The 23,227-nt window shown below is 44.3% G+C and overlaps 1 protein-coding gene across 7 annotated transcripts in view; it reads right to left on the bottom strand.

The window, feature by feature from the left end:
• KDM2A (lysine demethylase 2A) overlaps window positions 1-23,227 on the bottom strand; it is a 98,102-nt gene that overhangs the window by 71,652 nt on the left and 3,223 nt on the right. For all 7 annotated transcript variants that reach the window (XM_069066467.1, XM_069066465.1, XM_069066468.1 and 4 more), the window contains one exon: window positions 22,924-23,047. In XM_069066467.1, the coding sequence (XP_068922568.1) occupies window positions 22,924-22,965 (42 nt within the window). In that variant the 5' untranslated portion in view covers window positions 22,966-23,047. The remainder of the gene's footprint in view (window positions 1-22,923; window positions 23,048-23,227) is intronic.

Below are 23,227 nucleotides of genomic sequence, written 5' to 3'. Positions count from 1 at the left end.
TATTTATAGCGATTTTTTAAAAGCAAAGAACCAGAAGTGAAGAGGGAGCCCCCAATCTGGGGGTGGCTGAAACAATTCTGTCATACCGATGTCGTGGAGTGCCATAAGAAAGGACAAAAGGGGCAATTTCAGAGAAATACTGAAAGGCTGGTGTGAACTGATCCAGAGCAAAGTAAGAACCAGACGAATGATTTGTTCAGGAACAATGTTGTAAGGAAAAACCACCTTGAAAGATGTAAGAAAGTTTGATCAATGCAATAATGAACCATCCCTGTAGAAAAACCACGAGAAGGTCTGCTACTTGCCTCCTGAATGAAGAGTGATGCACTCAAGGCGCGTAACGACATGCGCTTTTGGATGATAGTACAGATTCGTTTGTTTGATGACGCTTATCTGTTAAAAGGAGTGTTTGGCTTTTTTTTTTAATTGTGGGTGAAGAATTTGCCAGAGGGACGGGGAGTTAGGGCTAGCGTGCCAAAAGAAAAAGAAGGCATTGAAGCTTTTTCTAAAAATATGTTAAGAACACAAAAGTTCTGAAGAAAACAGAAAAGCAAGGCAGCTTTGATAATAGAAAAGTGGAGGAAGCTAGCCCTACGTTTGCCTAAATGCATATGGGTACATAAAATAACTCATCAAAATTAATGCACACTCATTGATTAACAAGGCAAAGGGCATAAGACCGTTATATTTAAACCCTCCGAGAAAAAAAAAAAAGGAAAATGTAAGCAAATTTTCAGCTAAGTTCTCTTGTGATTTAGGATAAGGATTGTATATGTGTGGCCATTCAGTGCTTTGCACACAGTAAGTACTCAATAAATGCTCATTCCTTCATCCACTCAGCACTTGGCTGGGAAATTCTCCATCTCCTCCCAAAGGAAAAGGCCCCTCGTTCAGTGAATGTCCGACCTTGTGCCGCTCAGTGTAGCAGGGAGCCACCATGGCGGCTCGCAGCACGGCCTCCTCCTGCACCACCTCTCCCCTCCAAGCCTGACTCACAACACCGATCCCCCCAGTGGCCACTGCTGGATGTGCTGATACATCAAAAGAAGGTTCTATGCAGGCCCTGGCCTGAGTGAAAGGAGCTCAGAATCCTATGTGGCTGTTTTAAGAGAGGACCATTGCTATTAGCAGGGGCAGAAAAAGAGACCTAGGAAAGGGATGCAGCTGGTGCATTCAGGAGGGACAGACAGCGGGTCTCCCAGGGAATTCCAAGCTTGCCCTTACACCCAGTCTAGCTCACTAGGCTCGAGGGCCTCCATCATCTTGAGCCCCTCTTCAGTATCTGACCCACTTGCCTAAGCCCCTCCTGAATTTTATGACAGTTCTCTGTCATGGCAGCTAGGTGGCACAGTGGAGAGAAAGCTTGGCCTGGAGTCAGAAAGACCAGAGTACAAATGAGAACTCAGACATTTACTAGCTTCGTGGCCCTGGGCAAGTCATGTAAGCGCCATCAGTCTCAGCTTCCTCATCTGCAAAATGGGGATAATACTCCCTAAGAAACAAACTCAGCTCCTACTGGACAATGGTTCTGACTAAAGTATCACTGATGAGGCCTGGACACCATCACAACAGGCATTTGGTTTAACCCAAACACCAATTTCCATGTCTCTAAATGCCGGCCTCCAAAGAGACACATACCTACAGCAATTCATAAACAATCTGTAGGTATGTCCAAGTAGATAAGAATCATAAACTTATTCTGCAGCTTAAGAGCCTATGAATCACATCAGTAGGATGAAGTCAAAAGTTAGTCAAGTATTCAATTGCACAGGATTTATGCAGTTCCGATAAATGCCAAGTATCACAGAGGGCGGGGTGCAAGGAGCTACAAAAGGACTGTATGACATAGCTGCTGACTTCAACAGTCCTGTAATCTTGCTAGAGTAATCTAATCATAGAACTGAAATTTTCTGGGGAAAAAAAAAACAAAACAGAAAAACAACACCTTTCTGATTTGCAGCAATCACCTCATTTTACAGATAAGGGAACTGGGGTCCATAGGTGTTATGCACCTATGGACCTATAAAACCTACAAAACAGTCCCCCCAAAAAACAGAACAGAAGGCACACATAGGAGGTAAGTTTAGACCAAAGAGACAAGGCCTGACTGTGGAAGGTCCTTAAAATTAAGCACAGTAATTTGACCTTGATCTGACAGGCAAAGGCAATGGAGAGCACTCCCAGAGATTGCTGATCAAGGGAATAGAATATAAACAATATTTCTGGGCAGCCAGCGTGGGAGCAGTGTACAGAATGGATTGCTAGGAGGGAGTCTGAAAGGCCTCAGAGTTCAGGAATCCAACTCCTGGACCGTGGTCTAAACGGGACCTTCCTACTGTAACTATCTAGCACGTCCATGGGTGCTGGTAGGCCAGGAGGCTCTAACCCACCACCTGCCACTAACTTTGTGCCAATAGGCTAGCATTCAGTAAGCTGCAAAAACATCTACACAGAATTCCCAGACTGGAGATGAGAAAAGCTACCAGTCTGAAGGAGGGCCAGAGGTATGGTCATTGTCAACAGGTGAAAGGATTGAGAAAGAACCAACCCAGGAGGCAACAGGCGAGATAAAGGGGTAAAGGAGGAGGAGCTGCTAAATATTACCTCCCTAAATATGTTGTCAAATGCTTTCGACGAGGGTGAGCACAGCATCAAGGTCAGCTACCGCACTGAGGGTAAATTCTTCAGTTTGAAAAGGCTACAAGCCAAGACCAAAGTGGAGGGAGAGATGGTGCAGGATTTTCTGTTTGCAGATGATTGTGCACTCAACGCAGCCTCTGAAGCTGAGGTGCAACAAAGTATGAACCAATTCTCTGTTAAGCAACACCAAGAAAGCACAGGTTCTCCACCAGCCGGCACCACACCATCCGTACGTGGAACCATTGGTTACAGCAAACAGAGACATTTTGAAGGCTGTGACTAAGTTCACTCACCTTGGCAGTGACTTTCCAGGGATGTACATACTGATAATGAGGCTGATGCACACGCTTCCAGAGCTAGCTCAGTGTTTGGGAGACTCAGAAGGAAGGGGTGGGAGAGAAGAGGTATTAGACCGACCACCAGACTGAAGGTCTACAGAGCCATTGTGCTGACCCCATTGGTGTATGTATGTCTGTCCAGCAGTGCCAGGCCAGGAAACTGAATCGCTTCCATTTGAATTGTCTTAGGAAGGTTCTGAGGATCACCTGGCAGGATGAGGGACCAGACACCCAGGGCCTTACTAAACTGCCAGTCATTCAAACTGCTTCAGAGAGTGCAGCTCCAATGGGCTGGCCATCCTGTTTGAATGTAAAACATATGCTTGCCAAAAAGACTTTTATGGAGAACTCACACAAGGCAGAGTTTCACATGGGGGTCAGAAGAAGAGATACAACGACGCTCTCAAGGTCTCTCTGAAGAACTTTGGAGTCGATTGTGTGACATGGGAGACTGACACAGGACCACTCAGCATGGCATGCCCACATCAGAGAAGGGGCTGTGCTCTACATGCACAACAGAAACAGCTCAAAGGAAATGCAGGATGCACAAATTTGGAGATTCCACTCCAAATGTTCACAAAGACTGTTTGTGCCCGACCTGTGGTGGAGCATTCTGAGCGCCTACTGATCTGATCAGCCACAGTCTGACACAATGAAACCTGACTTTAGCATAGTGATGTCTCTTTGGTCCTCTCCGAGAACCAAGGACAAGCAGCCAAGCAACTTCTAGTGCCTCCATCCTAAGCGCCAGGTGGACAAGGAAAAGACCTCAACGCTCTGGCTCTCCCCCATCTAGCAGACAAGCCCAGTCATGAATGTTAAGCTGAAGGGGAAACTGGACGACATAAGAGGGGGTATCTCATGTGCAAAAGGGTGCTGGAGGGGGAGGGGACAATGGAACAAAAACACAATCCCTAGGCCCATAGAGCTTATACTTTAATAGTTTTTATCAAGCTTCATTAGAATAAATATCCTAATGAATATTTTATTTTTTAATGAATTTGTAAATGAATATTTTATTTTTTAAACTGCTGTGATTCACAGAGGGAATAGCAAAGTATAATCTGCAAAGAAATTCTGTCTTGCTAAGATGAATAATAAACATAATTTAGACTTTAAAAAAAGGCTTCTACACCCAAAGACTTTTTTAAAGAACACCTAAAATAATCATTGGAAAAGTTCTATTATGGATAAAATTACTTACAGAAAGGGAATCAGAGATGGAGGTAAAGTAACAATTTTCTTATTAGTACAGTATAATAATAAATCATAAGCCCACCCCTCCATCAATGTTTGGAGTAATCTTACTGACAAAGAAACTCCCTCTATCCTATAAAGGTAACAGACTAATCACTAAAAAGTCTCAGAGTTGACTTGGGGTATGTGAAAATGAAAAGACTTGCCCAAGGTCATCTGATATAAGTTAGAGCAAATGAGCTCAGGTCTCACCTCCTCAGGCTGGTGCTTTACCCTCTACACCCGCCAAGTGGTATGACCATTAGCACTCAAATTCTAAAAAACCAGAAGGCCTTGGACAGGGCCTTCTTGAAAGGATTTTTCCGAAATATTGACAAAAACCACCTCAAGTAAGAGGGGAAAGGAAGACTCCCCTCAGTGGAAGTGGAATGGGAAGCCATGGGATTGCCCAGTTCACCAGTCAGCAGGAACCCAGTGGATTTTTGGAGGCCAGGAGATTTTCTAATTACAGATGTCTCTACTTACTGTTGCTGTTCAATCCTTTTAATTGTGACCGCACTTGCAGTTTTCTTGGCAAAGATACTAGAGTGGTTTGCAGTATTTTTCTCCAGCTCATTTTACAGATGAGGAAACTGAGGCAAGCAGGGTGAAGTGACTTGCCCAGGGTCACATGGCTAATAAGTGTGAGGCAGGAACATGAATCTTCCTGAGTCCAGGCCCAGGTACTTTATCTACTGTGTCGCCATCTAGCTGCCCTCTATGCCAGCTAAAGGTTTATAAAGAGGCTTCCTCACAATTCTGTGGATGCAGGCAGACAATGCAGGTGTTCCAAAGTATTAAATAGGCTCCAAGGATAAGATCCTGCAGGCCATCATGCCTGCACTCCACACCTGGCACTCTTTTCACTATGCTTAAGGAAGATGATGATGAAGAAAGGAGAGCTCAGGACTCTGAGGGGGACAGAGGAAGGGAAAAAAAGCATTTTTTGTCATCCTAACTGGCAGACTATCATAAATTTCCAAGCACTGGAATTTTGTGCGAAACAATTTTTGTTCACTAGACTTCAATTCCACTTTAAAACCACCACCATTTATTAAGTGCCTACCACTGATGACAGAGACAAAAAAAAAAAAATAAAACTGTCCCTGCCTGCTCTGAAGAGGGGTGCCTTCTAGCTCTGTGGCCCCTGGTGGAGAGTATGACAACACAGGCGCCCCTGAGGGTACTTTGGGAACTGCACAAAGAACTGGACCTCTTAGCAGTGGGAGAACTGTTGGTTCTGTCATTTATAAAATGAGAGAACATCAGTCTACTATAGGTCTACTGCTCTATAAACACATTTTCTAAGTTGAAACCATTCAAGGGTTCCTCAAAATGTCCTAGAGCACTTTGGCCAGCCCCCTTCCCATCCTGCTGGGCTGGCCTAAGACTCTCTGTCCACAGGGCCATGATTCCCAGTCCACTGGAAATACCCAGCGGGCAGGCCTCCCACAAGCCTAAATGCAATAAGGGCTAAATCGATGCCGGTGGAAACAATGAACTGGACATACTGCAAAAGCAGAGACGTTGGCATGCACTGCCATTAGGGGCGCCTCCACTCAGAATTCCTCAGAAAGGTTTTGCTCTTCTCCACCATCATCATTACCCTCCTTGCACAGTGCCTTTCATGGAGCAAGCTGGCCATTCCAATGCTTGTGGAATCAATTCCTAACAGATTCACGAGGAGAAACCCAAAAGATGAAGGAGCTCAGGAGCTGATATAAAGCAGCGGCACCAGACGCCAGTGGAGATGGAAGTCACTATACCTGACTACATGAGGATCCGTGCAGGCAGCAAACCAGCTCTGCTTTCAAAGGTAGTATTATCAACATTCTACTGCATTTTTAGCTTTTTGTAAACTACTTCCTGCCCCATGTTAATGTGGCTCCACACTCTGAAGTGAAGTGGGCCTCCCATCTCACACACCTCAAATCAAGCAATGTGCACTTTCCTCCTATGCACAGGGGTGACGTGCTGGGAGTCAAAGGACTGGGGTCCAAATCCCACCTCCATCTCTGCCTCAGTCATCTTGAGCAAGCTGATTAACCTCTGGAGGCCTGTTTATTCAACTGGAAAATGGAGGGAGTGAGAGCCTGGGAATAGGGGGCCTTCCAGGCCTCCTTCCGTTTTAAAGCCTACATCTCACAGACTCTCGATCTGCGATTTGAGGGGGAGGAGCAGAGCAGAAGAATCCTAAGCTTCCCCAAGCCCTGCTCTTCCTGGAACCCCCCACATGAGCCTTTCTCACTTCTCTGGAAAAAAACAGTCCACAAACCAAGGCCACGCATCCATTGTTCCCTCCCTTGCTCCACACTGGAAAGGAGGGGAAGCCCTCCACATGCTTGGGAAAGTCCAGCCCTTCCAACTCTCCCTTTTCTCTCTCCTTCATTTGCAGCCTCTCCCTATCCATTGGTTCCTTCCAGGCTGCCCCATTCTTAAAGCTCCCTTCCTTCCTTGATCCTATCATACCTTCAGTCTATCATGTTCTGTATCTCCTCCCTTTCACAACCAAACTCCTACAAAAACCTATCTATATAAACTGCCTCCTTGTACTTGCAATCCGGCTTTCAACCTCATCTTTTAACGGACACTGCTTTCTTTAAGATGACTGAATAACTGTTTTAAAAATCTACTGACAGCTTTTGTTTTTATATCATCTGCATTTTCCAAGAGAATAATTCCTTATAATAGAGGGGCAAAAACAATTCAACAAGCCTAATCAATATATCAAAAGGCCTGACAATATACGCACTCTTCTACATCCATGGCCTCTGATCACATCTGCAAAGAAGGGGAGTGCCTTCTCCTTTCTCTTCCTTGGGGACACACTTTGGTCATCATAATTTTGCAGCATTAAATTTCCACTGTCCATTATCTCCCCTGCCAAACCCAATGGCCTTTTCTTAATCTCCATCCTTCTTAACCTTTTGTCAACACCTGACACTGATGACCATCTCCGGCTCCCCTCCCTTCCCCCCCCGGGTTTCCATGACACTGCTCTCTCCAGATTCTCCTATTGTCTGCTTGGCTGCTCCTGCAGTCTTTGCTGTTCCCACTCCTTAGGTGTGGGTGGATTCCCTCACACTGGTCCAAGGCTCCCTTCTCCAGTCACACCCCCAAACCCCTTTCTCTCTCTCTCACCTACTTCAGCCCTAAGTGTATCCTCCCTCCTTCCATTGCCTCCCTCGCTCTCTCACAGGGATCTCAGCCATTTCTCATGAAATCTAGTCGCACATCACTGCTGGACTGGACACCAGCTCTGCCACTTTCCATCTGGGATCTTGGGCAGGTCAGTAAGTTTGCTTTGCTGGGCCTCAGTTCCCTCTGTGAAATGTGGAAGAGGCCTGAGATGCCTTCCAGCTCTAACATTATAATACCCCACAAGCATCTCAACTCGACATGTTTCCAGCAGACTTTTCACTCGCCATCCCTCCTCTCTCCTCTATTTGCTGAGGATCCTCATCACCCAGATTTGAAACCCAGAGTCATCTATGATGCTTCCTTCTTCCTCACCCCTGATATTCAATTAGCTGAAAGTTCTTATCTCCTATCTCCCTAATTTCACTCCCAGCCCCTTCTCTCCCTCCCCACTTGGGCCTCCTCCTCAAGCTCTGCTCACAACCCATTCTGTCTCTTCTCCAATCTATAGTTGCCAAAGACCTGACCTTGTCCCTACCTCTGGTAAAAAGCCCAGCTCTTCTGTCTGGCATTTAAAGGCCTTCACAGCCCTGCTCTGACCTTCTTCAGATTTCTCGGCCTCCCTTTGCTTTACACCCTCTAGGTTGCAGCCATACAGTCTCCTTGCTCTGCCCAGGCTCTCCCCATGCCTCCTCCCCTCCACCTCACTGCAGCCTTAGTTTCCTTGGAAATTTGCTCCAAGAGTTGTTTCCTCCACGAAGCTGCTCCTGCCCCACCTGGGCACTAGTTGCTTAGATTATGCTGCATCTATTCTGTATCTGCTTACACAAGTACATGTTATTTCCAAAGATTACATGCTACTTCAAAGGCAGGGATATGCTCTGTAAATCCCCCAGCACCTAGCAGAGGTCCCGGCACACAGCAGGTGCTTAATAAACACTTGTTGAAAGCAGAAAGCTGGGAAACAATTTTTACAGCCAGTGTCTCTGATCAAGGCCTCATTTCTAAAAATATATAAAGAACTGAGTCAAGTTCTAATAATACAAATCATTCCCCAATTGATAAATGAACAGGCAGTTTTCAGAGGAAGAAATGAAAGCTATCTCTAGTCATAAGAAATAACTGCTCTAAATCACCACTGATTAAAGAAATGCAAATCAAAAAAATTCTAAGGTACCACATCACACCGGTCAGATTAGCTAACATGACAAAACAGGAAAATGATAAATGTTGGAGAAGATGTGGGAAAACTGGAACACTGATGCATTGTTGGTGGAGTTGTGAACTGATCCAACCATTCTGGAGAGCAATTTGGAATTATGCCGAAAGGGCGATAAAATGGTGCATATCCTTTGACCCAGCAATACCACTTCTAGGGCGGTATCCCAAAGAGATTATACAAATGGGAAAAGGACCCACATGTACCAAAATATTTATAGCAGCTCTTTTTTTGTGGTGGCAAAGAATTGAGGGGATGCCTATCAAATGGGGAATGGCTGAACAAGTTGTGATATATGATTGTGATGGAATGATATTATGCTATAAGAAATGATGAGCAGGTGGACTTCAGAAAAACCTGGAAAGATTTATATGAACTGATGCGGAGTGAAATGAGTAGAACCAGGAGAACATTGTACACAGTAATAGCCATAGTATGCAATGACGGACTTTGATAGAGTTAGCTCTTCTCAGCAATGCAAGGACCTAAGACAACTCCAAAAGACTCATGATGGAAAATGCTGCCCACATTCAGAGAGAGAGCTACGGAGTCTGAATGCAGAGCGAAGCAGATGATTCCCTCTCTTTTTGTTATTTCTTTCTCGTGGTTCCTCCCGCCAGTTCTAATTCTTCTTGACGTCATGATTAATAATGTGAATCCATATGTAGAGCCTCTGTCAGACGGCACGCCATCTTGGGGAGGTGGAGAAGGAGCAGGAGAAAATTTGAAACTCAAAATCTTATGGAAGTGAATGTTGAAAACTAAAACGAAATTAATTATTTAAAAAATGCTTGTGGCTAGGTTCCTATGAATTTGGGTTCTCAAAGAAATGTCTCTATTTGTCTAGCTAAGAAAACTTTAATCCCAGGGAAAAGGGCCTGGAAGTGGTCTGTTTTAAGAGTTCTGTGATTTACTAACTCTGCATATCCAATTCCTGGGCCCTAAGGGCAACTCACCACAGCAGACAGAGCCCTGGACCTCATATCAAAAAGATCCAAGTCCAAATTCAGCTGATCCCAGCAAGTCACTTTGCCTCTTTCTCCAATCTCCTCATCTATAAAATGGGGATAACACTTACCTCCCAGAACAGCTGGGAGAATCAGTGATTGGTAAAGCACTACACACAAATGATTTTCAGGAAATCAGTCACCACACTGGGTGGTGAAGTGGAAAGCAATGTCATACACCTCCAGTTACAATCACAGGGTCCCACCAAAGAAAGGCTGGATAACACTCATCCAAAATGCTATCTACACCCATGAATTAGGGGGTCTCTTGGGCTCTGCGCTGGGCCACCTTCTCCGCTTGCTCTCTATTATCTTACTTAGAGACCACATCCATTCCCACAGGTCTAATCATCATCTCTATGCAAATGATACCCAGCGCTAGATATCCTGCCCTCTTCTCTCTCCTGAGCTCCAGGCCCACAATATAATTATTGAGTCATTTCACTCATATCAGACCCTTCAAGACCTCATCTGGGATTTTCTTTTTGGAGAGCGGTTAAGTGACTTGCCCAAGGTCACACGGCTAGTGTTAAGTGTCTAAGGCTGAATTTGAACTCAGGTCCTCCTGACTTCAGGGCCGGTGCTCTACTCACCGTGCCACCCAGCCACTCCACATTTGGGATTTTCTTGGCAAAGATACTAGAGTGGTCTGCTGTTTCCTTCTCCAGTTGATTTGATGAGGAAACTGAGGTCAACAGGGTTAAATGACTTGCCTTGCGTCAAACAGCTTTTGAACTCAGAGAGATGAGTTTCTGACTCTAAGCCTGGTACTCTATTCACTTTGTACATCTAGCTGCCCAGTTCCACATTACCAACTGCCTTTTAAGCATATTAAAGTGTATGGCCAGTCATCATCTCAAATTCAGTATTTCCAAAACAATACTCATCTTTCCCCCCAAACCCTCCACTCTTTTGAACTTCACAATTACTGTCAAGGACATCACCTGGAATCCTCCAAGTTACCGGAGCCCCCAACCTCAGTGTCAAACTGGAATTCTCACGCTCACTCATCCCATGTAACTCATCAGTTGCCAATATTGTTTTCACCTTCCCAACATCCCTTGTATACACCACCTCTCTTTACTCACAAGAGCTCCCGCCTCAGTTCAGACCCTCCTCTCCAGATCACTGCAATAACAACTTTCTTCTAACTGGCTTCTTGCCCCCAAGTCTCTTGCCACTCAAATCCTCCATTCAACTGGCAAAGTGATTTTTCTAGACCACACATCTGACCATGTTTCCTCCAACTCAATCAACTCTAGTGGCTCCTTCATTCTCTCCAGAATCAAACAGAAAGCCTTCTGCCATCTAAGTTCCTTCACAAGCTGGCCCATTCCTCCAATTCATTCTCCTCCATATACTCTACGATCTTGCTACCCTGGCCTATCTGCATTTCCTCCTCAAACAAGACTCTCTGTCTCTGTCTCCCCCTTCTATGCCTTTGGAATGACTGTGCCAAGCCTGGAATGATTTCCCACCTCATCTGTTCCCTGGTCTCCTTCAGGACTCAGCTCAAATTCTGTCTTCAGAAAAAGGCCCTTCCAGGCCTCCAAGCCACCTTCTCTCAGGTTAACTCAAGACACTACACAGGTCTGCTATCTGCCCCTAGTTGTCTCCTGTGCTGGAATGTGAGCTCCTTAAGGGATGGGACTATTTTTGCCTTCCTTCATATCCCCATGCCAGGAACATAGGAAATGCTTGAAATATGTACGGCTGTTGACTGATCAATTTCCTGGTTCAAAGCACAAAGAAAAGGTCTGGCAGGTACTTCAGACAACAACAGACTATATGTAAGGCATAACCATCTGAAGCAAAGAAATGTAAGTGATAAGTGTCCTAAGACTGGCATGCCATCCACTTCCATCCTCCAGTAAATCTCTTAATCTGAGTCTTAAAAATGACTGGCAAAAATCTGGAGTTATGCCCACAAAGTTTCTAAATTAGGCAAGCTCTTTGACCTAGAAATACCAAGCCTATAGGTCCATAACCCAAAGAGATAAAAAAAAAAAAAGGAAGAAAAGGTCGCGCATATATATATTATATATATATTTAAGGTAGCTCTTTTTTTGTGATGACAAAACCAACGAGATACCCATAGATTGGGGAATGGCATATGAATGAAATGGAGTATGATTATACTATAGGAAATGTAGAAAAAGATGGTTTCAAAGAAACCTAGTGGTAAGCCTACTACACACCACTATTTCCCACAACACACCTCTCCTGTTTGTGTGTCTCCCATCCCCTAATTAACTTCCCCTCCTGCCACAAGAAACTGATTGGCCCCTGTTTCCCTTGGAACAGCTTCCTGGTAGCCTCTGGCTAGAACCTGGCCTCACTTTTTACAGAATCATTTCAGGCTACTCCCTCTGCCCCTCTCTCCTCCTTTGCTCCTGTCTCACCTAATGAGGTGACCTCATATCGTCTGGCCCCCTCTTGCATCCCCATCTCTCACTTATTTTCAGTCTCTGTCTGCTGGCTCCTTCCTGTTACCTACAAACATGCCCACAGCTTCACCCAACCTCAGAGCACTCATCTGACCCTTGTATCCCAGCTCCAGCTGACTCCGTTCTGGATCTCCTCACTGCCCTTCGCAGCCAAACTCCCTTAAAAGCTGGGCTGTGACAGATGTCTTCACTTCTTCTCTTCTCCCTCTTTTCTTAAGCCCTGACATGACTTTTAGCTTCATTATTCCACTGAAACTGCTCTCTCCAAAGTGACTGATGATCTCGTGGCCCAATGCAGAGGTCTTTTCTCATTTCTCACTCTCCTTGGTCTCTCTGCAGCCTCTCTCCAAGACTTTTTTCTCACTAGTCTTTCAGGACACCTCCCCCCATTCTCCTCCTACTTCTCTGACCACTCTTTCCCTTCATTCAGCTGTTCCTGTAGATGTCCCTGGGGGTTCTGTCCTAGGCCCTCTTCTCTCCTCTCCTCCCTGGTGATCTGGTGATTTGCCTCAGCTCCTATGGATTTAATGACCCCCTCTATACCAATAATTCTCAAATCTACCTATCCTGTCCTAACCTCGTTGCTGACTTCCAATCTCATCTCCAATTATCTTTCACATACCTTGAATTAGATATCCAGCAGAGATATTAAACTCATCATGTCCAAAACAGAGCTCAATGTCTTCCCTCTGGACTCCCCCCCCCCCCTTCCTTCCCTATTACCATAAAGGGCGATACCACCTTCCCAGCCCCTCAGGAGTCATATGCAATATGGTGCTAAGGCCTGTTGATGTCACTTCTGCGCCATCTCTCCAATATGCCCCCTTCTCTCCCCTGACACAGCTCCTATTCTGGGACAGGCCTTCAGGACCTCGGCCTTCTCGTGGGTCTGCCTCCCTCAAATGTCTCCCCATCCTCCATTTAGCCACCAAAACACAGCTCTGATAATGTCACACATACCCCTCCCTCCGACTCAGGAAACCCCAGGGGCTCTTTATTGCCTCCAGAATCAAACACAAAATGCTCTGCTTGGCATTCCAAGCCTTTCATCACCACCTCCTCCAACCCCGCTTACACCTCACTCTCTGCCACATATTCTTCCATCTGGTGCCACTGGTTTTCTGGCTGTCCCGTGAACAAGAAACTGCCATCTCTGAGCTCCCAGCATTTCCCCTGCCAGAGCCTAGAATGCTCTCCCTCCTCATTTCTGTCTATTGACCTCCCTTGCTTCCTTTCCAAAGGCTAAGAAGCCTTTCCCAACCCCACGGAACTCCAGGGCCTTCCTTCTTTTAACGCATACATGACTTGTTTGCATGTTGTTTCTCCCCCGTTAGTTTGTAAGCTCCTTGAGGGTAGGCAGAAGCTGTCTTTTGTTTCTTCTTGTATCCCCAGTGCTCAGCATAGTGTTTGGCACATGGCAGTCACGTACTGACTGACTGGTCTCTAAGGGCATTTCAAAGTTCTACCCACCTGGGGTCTAGGCCCCTTCAACTTGGATGTCTGACGACCAGAGGAGTCACCAACCCAACTCTGCTGACCAGATTTGGGGTCCATATCGATAGAAGTTAAACGTCTCTGTAACTCTGCTGCATAGCCTTCCTGTGGTTAGAGCTCAGTAAAACTTGCAGTAGCTAAGCCAGGATTTATGAGTACTTCACTTCATCCCAACTTCAATTAACAAAGTACTAGTGACAGGTCAGACGGAGCAGAACCAAGAGAATAATGGAGACCATAATGTCAACACTATGAAAACCAACAATTCTGAAAGACTCAGAACTTGATTAACTATGAAAGGAAAGGACTGAGGATGAAGAATACTATTCACCTAATAAGAAGTAATGAATTAATACACAGAATAAGACACATTCTTGAACATGGACAATATGGGAATTTGTTTTATCTTGTGTATACTTGTTACAAGGGTTTGGTTTGTTTTTTCTGGAGGGATAGAGGGAGGGGAGATGCCAGGAGGGGGAGAAGAAGCAAGAGGGAGAAAAACTAAATGTCTCATAACTGAAAAGAAATAATTTTTAAAAAATGACTAGTAACCTATTTTCTTAAGCACTAACATCCATACCTTCAGATACCATCACACATCCTTGATGAGGGCACAAAGGCTTTTACAAACTATATTCTACAACAGATCATATCTTTATGGCCACACAGTTGACTGAAAGGTGTAAAGAATAGAATGCCCACTATGATGATTGTGTAGTGATTATAAGTATCTGACTTAAGAGGTAGCAAGGTGCAATGGCCAGAGAACTGGCCTCAAAATCAGGAGAAGTGGGTCCCAGCTCTGCTTCAGTCACATGAAGGTGGTGTGACCCCTGGTCAAGTCCCTTCACCTTTCATTGCCTTTGGCAACTCTAACACATCTAAATGGCAGAGGAATTTCCTTATTTGGGAGTTTTCTATAACAATGAAATCACAAGTCTAGTATTTCCCACTTTCCCTGGAATCAACAGGGAGAGATACTGCTTTGAAGGTTTTCCTCCAACAAAGAATCCTCTCCATGCAAAATCCTTAAAAAACTCCTTAACAGATGGAGCAGAGATAACAGTCAGACAACCCTCTCATTATTAATCTCAAGTAAGGCATAAAACAGGGAAAATACACTTGACCAAGGTGTTTGCCACCATCCTGGGGGCTGTCTACTGCAAGATCAGTCAATCAAAGAGTCAATAAGCATTTATTAAGCTCCTATCATGTGTCAGGCACTAAACTGAGTGCTGGGGATACAAACAAGAAGAGGAAAAAGAGTCTCTGACCACAAGGAGATTACAATTGAATGGGGGAAGACAAGACACAAAAGTTAACTGGAAAGGGAGGGGGAGGTCTTTGACAGGCAGAGACATGGTAGAAAAGTCAGAGATAATCTCAAACTGGTGAGAAATGAGGTGATCTGACCTTGGTTCCAAATCAAAGAGTAAATAACTGTGGCAAGTAACAGTGTTGACTACATCAAGACCTCAAACCCTGCCATGCCTACCACACAGGATCCAAGATCACTCAAAAGAGTCTGGCAGAACTATCCACACAGGAAAATCCAAGTGGATGAAGAATGCCTGTCACCCAAACTCCCAGTATGTAGCGGGATGAAATGGACAACACGTAAGATTGAGGAATGCTTAGGTCATCAAGCTGACTTCATCTGTTAGTGATCTGGCCTCTCCCTGAAGGCTGCAAGTTCAATTGAAACTCAACACAAGAAGCATTTATTTAGAAACCACTCAGCACTGGGCACTGTATTAGGTGCTGCTGGTTATAAAAATTAAAAGTCTGTCCTTCTTACATCCTACAAGAGGAGAAACATGTACAAAGATAAAGAAATACAAAATACATAAATGAGATACAAAGTAATTAGAGTGGGGAAAGGGTAGAAAACACTGACAACTGGGAGATTAGCCAAGGATTCCTGTGGAACAATAATTCCTAACCTTCAGTCTGTGAGGTTTGTTTTTCTTAAAAATAATTTGATTACATGTAATTGAGGGAAAAATATTATAAAAAATAAAAATAATTTGATAAACATTTCAATATATTTGGTTATAGTTTTTCAATATAATTGTAATCTTTTATAATCCTATGTACTTAAAAATATTATCCTAAAAAGGGTCCACAGGCTTCAGACTGTCAAAGGGGTCCAAGACACAAAAAATGCTTAAGAACCCCTGCTGTAGAAGGCAGAATTTGAACAGGGACTTGAACCGAGCTAGGGATTCCAGGAGGCAGAGGGGATACGGGAAGATGCTTCAAACTTGGGGGATAGCTTAAGAAAAAGCATTGGAAATGGAGATGAGATGGCATTTACGGGGAATGGCAAGCAGGTCAGTTTGGCTAGACTACAGAGTGAGTAAGGAGTAATATTTGGCCTGATGGAGTAATGAAATCATTCAGGCAAAATAGATTGGAGCCAGACTGTATATGGCTTTAAATGCTAAAAAAGTTTATTTTATGCTAGATCCAAAAGGGTGTCACTGAAGCTCCACAGGCAGGGGAATGATCTCATCAGTCCTGTGTGTTAGAGATAGCAATTTGGTAGTTGTGTGGAACCTGGATTGCAAAGAAAGAAAAATTAGCAGGTTATGGAAGGAACCCAGGGCAGAAGTGATGAGGGCCTGTGTGGGCATAGTGACCATATGAATGGGGAGGTCAAAGTCAGATGTTGGAGGCAGAATGAAATTAATACCAGGCAAATAAATGGATTTAGGGGATAAGGAAAGAATAACTCTACCTAGGATGTCTGGAAGGAAGGTGGTATCTCATGCCAAGCAGAGAAGTTACAAAGAGGTGTAGATTTCAAGGGAAAGATAATGACTTCTATTGTGAACATGGTGAGAATTCCATGGGATACCCAGGTGGGGCCAAGAAGCAGGAGTAGGGACTTCATGAGGCCTGCTGTGTCACCTTCGAAGGGATGGACACTGACTCCTAAGAGTGAACGAACTCATAAAGGAGACACTTTAGGAGAGGGCAGAGCAAAGATGCCCCAGGACAAAGCCCACTTAGTGGGAGGGATGGGGTAAGATGAGTCAGCAATGGGAAGTAAGAAGGAGAATTTTGTCATGGAAATCAAGGGGAAGAAAGTATCCAGAAGAAGGGGCAGTTGACAGTATAAAAAGTAACAGCAAGGTCAACAAGAATGAAGACTGGAGAAGGGACACTGGGTATAGCAATAAGGGTCCCTGGTAACCAGGGAAAGAACAGACCTCACTACTAAGGAAGCCCATTTCACTTTTGCAAATGCCGGAAGAGTTAAAGTTTTCCCTCATACTGAGCCAGAGTCTACAGATCTGTAACACCACCTACTCGCCCTAGTTCTGCCTTTGAGGAGCATGACAAACCAACCTTAGCCCTCCTCCACATGGTGAGCCATCAGGAGACAGCTACCATGCCCTCCACAAGCTTTTCCGCAGATAAAATAGCCTCAGTTTATATAACTGATACTCATGGGACAAGGTTGTGAATCTCCTTATCATGCTGGTCTCCCTCCTCTGCCCATGCCCCAATTCCACATAGAGCTTCCTAAAATGTATTGTGAAGAGCTGAGCCCAATGTTCCAGATGTGATGGGACCAGGACAGGAGTACAGAAAGTACTGTGACCTCTCTTTATCTCTACCCAGCTATCTCTAGCTGACATTCACTGTTGACTCATACTGATCTTCTAGGCCATAAACCCCCCAAGTCTTTTTCACATGAGCCAACTATAAATCTTTATGTTCATCCTCCTAGATGCCATTGCCGCCCCCCCCCCCCCATTGTTCAAGCTCGCCAAGACCTTTTTGGATACCCATTCTGTCATGAAGACAGTTATCTCTTCTTGTGTGGTGTCACCTACAACACTGATAAGCAAGCTAGGAGCCAAGCATATTCATCCAAGTCATTGGTAAAAATTCTGGAGCCAACAGTGCCAGGACAGAGCCCTCTAAGCCCTCCTCCCATGCAGCAGGGTCCTGGGGAGAACGAAACAAGATGACACAAGTGAGATCGGCCACTCAGCTTTATCAGAGCTTTTTCAAGCCCTTTCAATGAGGCTGGGGATTCTGAGGATCGGGGCTCTCCAAGCTGCTGTGGGAGGAATTTGCTTTCTTAAATATGCAGAGCAAATCCAGGTCAATTCAAACCAATTGATATTCTTTAAGAACCTTCTATGTGAAGATACTGTGGAAGATATAAAGACCAATAGACTCATGAGATGCCTGCCTTACCAGGTAATTTATAGCCTAACTAAAAGGGCCCATAAGTTCTCTAGCAGAATTCCAAGGAAGGCTAAGCCCCAGACTGGCACTGCCCACCTCACAGCATGACTGAGGAAAAGCATCACCAGAATGAAGCAGCCTGCTGCACCCCAGGCATCCCCCAAACAGGCACTGCCCGCATCTACTATGTGCCATGTACTGGGCCAGATGCTGGGCACACGAGAAAGAAAATCAAAATTCTTTCTGGCCTCAAGAAACAAATATTCTATTGGGAGAGAGAGATGGAAGCAAAAGCAAAGGAAGAGGAAAAGCATGATGGTGCCAACATGAGGGAATGACATCCAGGAAGGTCTCCTGCTGGAAGTGGTGCTTGAGCTATAGTTTGAAGAAGCTGGGTACTCAAGAGGGAATACAAGCCAGCCAGACAAGGGGTTCGTTTAAATAAAGGCATGGAGGCTGGATCTAGAATGTCACAAAATGGGAAGCTGCAAGTCACTATGGCTGGAAGAAAGAGGGCATGAAGGGGAATAATAAAGAAACTGGACTGGAAGGTGGGTGGGAGTCACTGTGGGAGGCATTTAAATGTGAGGCTGTATAGTTTGTATTTTATCCTAAAGCTATAGGAAGCCATTGCAAATTTTACTCCTATCATCTTGGCAGTGAGATTCTTGAAGGAGGCAAAGGCTGTTTCATTTCTGTTTAAATCCTCTAGACTAGACTAGCATGGTTCCTTGTACACAGGCGGGGCTTAATGAGTGCTTATTAAATGGAAAAAACCAAAAAGACCTCCTGCTAGGCTGAACAACCTGCTGGCAACCAGCACTCACTGGGTTGAAGCCCAGCCCCCTTTCTGTACTACTGCTTATTTCCCATCTTTCCATCTTGTGCACACAGATGTGAGAGAGACTTTTTCAGGCCTTTGCTGAAACCTAAGTGCACCAGATTGAAATCATTTCCCTAAGCTACCAGCTAAGGGGTCAGTCAAAGTGAGCCTGCTCTGAAGAAGCCCATCGTCTTGATGTGCCAGGACCACCGCTTCCTTATGCTCGCCAAAGCGCCCTCTGACAATGGCGTAGAATCCTGCCAGGAATTGATAGCACATTTGTCAGCATGTCACAGAAAGAAACCGTCTTCTTTCCCTTTTTGAAACAGGCGTTTCCCTAGCTCCAGTGTGAGAACTCCTCTGCCACTATCCTACATCCCTCCGAGATCAGCAAGGCTTGCTCCCTCCCAGGAGCCCCTTTTCTCACGTGGGCCCAGGGAGTAGGAGCACACCCACAGCCATGTTCCCTTGCTTGCTCACTGACCTTTCTTCACTTAATCTGCTAACTCTCAATTCCCTGATAAAACACTTCTGTCCCCTCCTTTCTGATCTTTCTCCTGGGTGAAGAAAACAGGCAAAGTACTAAGCAGCCCCTCAATGCCTGCGTCTCATCCACTGCAAGCATGGTTCCCTTTCTAGTTCCTCTTCTGGTCACCAACAAAGCACACAAAACAAAAAAATAAATCAGTCCCCCCCCCACCCCCCAGCACCTATCCTAAACCTCAGCTCAGGGATAGTTCACACCCTTCTCTTGTCTGGCTTTAGTTTCCTCTCTTTGCTTTCATCCTCCAGACCAGTCTCCTTACAATCTCAGCTTCATCAGTTCCTTCTACAACCACAGTTTATTAAAATTCCTCCTGCCCTTTCTTCCTCAATACAATCATTTAGAGCATTAGAATTTTGTTCCTAAGAAGCTTCCATTACTCTTGAGCAAAGTTCCCTTGTAGAATCTCAGGCTGTGGAATCCTGCCTATGCTTTAGCTGAACTCTGAGAGTCATTCTCCCTCAATCCAGGAGCCCTCCTGCCCATCCCTCCTTAGCCAACTTCATGAGAGTATCCACCAGCCACTTCTCCCAAATTCCCCATAAATATAAAATCAATTTTCTAATATATGGCATCTTTAACACAGAACAAACCACCCCCACTAAGATCCCTAAAGCTTGACTAGGAGATAATTCCATTAAAAAAGATGAATACTTTTCCTTGCTTAAGGAAAGACAATCATTGTTCATCTGTGTCTATTTCTTTACCAATCAATTCCCCTCTGACCCCAGAAAAACAGGCACTTGAAAGTTTGGTATTGACAAAATTCTACTGCAAACATAATCCTTCTTGGTAAGGAACATTCACCACAATCTACAGCAATAATAAAATTTAGTCAAGAGATCATCAAACTATTCTCTAATTCTTATGGTTCCGACTTCTCCCAAGAGGTAAAGAGACAAGTCAAAATCTGCTTTGCCAAGCAGAGTCTGTGCTCTTTGGCCACAGCTGTAGCTGTCCATAAACAGCATAGGTGATAATAGCTAACATTTTTACACAGGACTTTCAAGACATTGTATCTACAGTATCTCATTTGGTCCTTACAACAACTGTAGTGTGATGCTACAGGTATTATTTGCTTCATTTTATAGAGGGAAAAACTGTGGCCCAGAGAGTTTAGGTGTCTTCTCTGGGGTCACAGTAGAGCCAGGAAGTATCACAGGAAGAATCTGGCCCTGGATCTCTCCTGATTCCAAGTCCAGCTCTCCCTCTTTCCACCATACTGCCTTTCCCAACCTGGTACCAAGTTCTTAGAATGTATATATATTTTTTACTAGCAAGTTTTCAACAGTAAAAAGAAAGGCAGGGTGAATAGAGCACTGACCCTGTAGTCAGGGGGACCTGAGTTCAAATCCAACCTCAGACAGTTAACATTTACTAGCCGTGTGACCTTGGGCAAGTCACTTTAACCCCAAATGCCCTGCCTTCCCCCCTCCAAAAAGCAAAACAAAACAAAAACTCACTATAAAAAGGTTATGGGTCAGATACCTAGTTCTGATACTAAAGAGAAAGACAATCAGAACTAATCTGCCTAGAGAGATTCCTTTTCAAATGAAAATGTTAAATATTTGCTATAGAAATAGGGACTCAATTCCTGAAATGATTTTTTCAGGATAGCAGGAAAATGTTGATGAACACATTAATTACAGTCCCCATATGACATGGTGATCCTCTGACTATAATAACATGAATAGTACATAATTATCAAGAGTGAATCTTGGTCTGCCAAAAGAAAGGAGAAAACACACCTGCCTCCCTTGCACACTAATCCCTCACTTCTGAGGAACTAAGGGTCTAGAACGCTGTCAGTCAGCTGATGTGCTGGTTAGTCTCAATGAACCACTTTTTGGTCCTTTATTTATTCTTTGTTACAAAGGATAGCTCAGTGGATAGGGAAAAATGGGGGGAAAGAGTGTATTTGGAAAGTAAAGTAAAACAAAAACAAAAAGAATATCAATAGAATGAAAACCTTTTTTAGAAAAACTGTATCACACAGTGATCACACAAAAACTTTACCCTTACTGGTCAAATGAAACAAACCTGTCATATCTACTTCCTTCCTTTGGTATTCCATAATCAGTAACCACAAAATAAGGAATTCTATACTTTGATTCCACTTTAAAAATCACAGATTGGTCGAAAGATGCCCACAGTTTATTTACAAGGCCTTTTTTTTTTTTTAAAGTCAGTGAAGGATAGAAGGAAACCTTCTCTAACTTTCACCCCCATGTTTACACTCCACCCCCTGCCTCAAGCTTATTCCCAGGCCCTTCCCCAAGCTTCCTTCCAGGAGGCCTCTCTACCGATAGGTCTTCGTTTACTCCCCAGAACTGTTACAGGGCTCACTTGCCCCTCGGTTCACTTCACACTTGCTGATCTGTACATGTTGTACTCCCTGACAGAAAACAAGCTCCTTGAGGTAAGGAGTGCTTTTCATTTTGGTCTCTGCAGAGTTTAGCGCCATGGTTCACACATGGTAGGCACCGAAAACATATTTTTGAAGTTCTAGATCTGATCTCGAGTCCATGAGTCTATAAACCCTGGTACTACATTGGTATTGGACTAACAGTAGCACTCTACCTGGAAATAAATGTCTAACAACCAACACAAATTCATCTTCATTTAATAGTTTTGCCTTTCAAGAACAGATGATAAAGAGTAATTCATGACCTTGTATGAACTGATGTAGAGTGAAGCAAGCAAACACAATAACAACACTGTAAAGACAACTTTGAAAGACTTCAGAGCTCTGTAACAAGCCACAATTGCAAAGGACTATTACCCACCTTTGCACAGAGGGATGATGGATTCTGCAGAATGAGACCTATAGTTTTTAGAAATGATAGATTTGTGAACACATTCTGCTGGACTATGAGTACTTGTTACAAGGGTTGTGTTTTTCTTTTTTTTTTTCCAGTGGGAGTGGGTGTGGGAGAAGGGAGAACCCAGGACTGGAAAAACAATCTTTTGTTAATCGAAAAAAAATAGTTAAAAATAATTCAAAGTACCTTCTATCTGCCAGTAAACGTGGAAGTTCCTTGGAGATTATATTTTCTCTCTAACACAGAGAAAGACTGCAAAAGATTTAAGGATGCTCCTTCCTAAATGTTACTAGAATGACACATTAACAACCCCAAACAAATCTGGAAGGAAGAGACGTAAACGGAGCAGCAGAGAGAGAGACGTCCTTCTAAAACCAAGATTCATTAGAGCAAAACTGTACCTTTCCCTAAGGAGAGGCCAGCTTCTGGACACAGGGTCTGTCTGTCCTAACCATCTCTGTTTCTTCAGAGCCTGGCAAAGCATCTTGACCAGAGAAGGTTCTAGATAAATGCCTTTTAAACTGACTTATACTTACCAAACGGCCATTTATCAATTTGATAATGAATGTGCAAACAGTGGTTTTCTAGTGCATCTTAACTAGTATAAACATTATTCATAATCACATAGGAGACAACTTCTAAGAGGTCATGGAATGGATGCAGAACTATTCCCCCCTCCCCCAATTCCCCAAGCAAAAGTAGTGCTCTTAAATTTGCATGTAATTTAGCTGCAGCCTTTACAGCTGTTCTATAACCCACCAAAAGTCTAGCTATTTATAATGAATTTCCTAAGAAAAAAGTGGAGTGTTCTGTTTTACACAGAACTCTTCCTGTCAGAAAGAGTGACTAGTCAAGCCCTGACCATTTAGTCTTCAGACCAAAGGGGCTTAGTATAACCTTTCTTCCCCACAGAGAAGCCACCTAAGAGTCTGGAGCTGCTGTCCAGTCACTGAGCTCAGAAACAAAGAGGGGCTATTTTGCTGTGTTAGGAAAGGAAAGCACTGACCAGTCTCTGGCTATAACGGATTCTTTCTTCCTCGGGTTCCATCTCTCAGAGCTCTTCTGTGGAGATGATGGTCAAGAAAACCTCTCCTGAGCTCTTCTTTCTCTTCAGGAAGCAGAAGGCAACACTAAAGGATAACAATGTAAGCGCAGATCAGAATTCATCCTCACACTTGTGCATTTCTTACACCCCACAGCCTATTTGGGGACACCATGTAACCCAGAGGCATCATAAGCTGAAGCCGCCCCCCCCCCCCCCCCCTCTTCAGGAAGCAGAAGGCAACACTAAAGGATAACAATGTAAGCGC

The sequence above is a fragment of the Petaurus breviceps genome, unplaced genomic scaffold (genome assembly GCF_028583685.1).
Source record: "Petaurus breviceps papuanus isolate PSGF00001 unplaced genomic scaffold, PetGlider_PUasm1.0 90721, whole genome shotgun sequence".
NCBI classification, from domain to species: Eukaryota; Metazoa; Chordata; class Mammalia; order Diprotodontia; family Petauridae; genus Petaurus; species Petaurus breviceps.
This window is presented reverse-complemented; position numbering and strand designations above follow the sequence as displayed.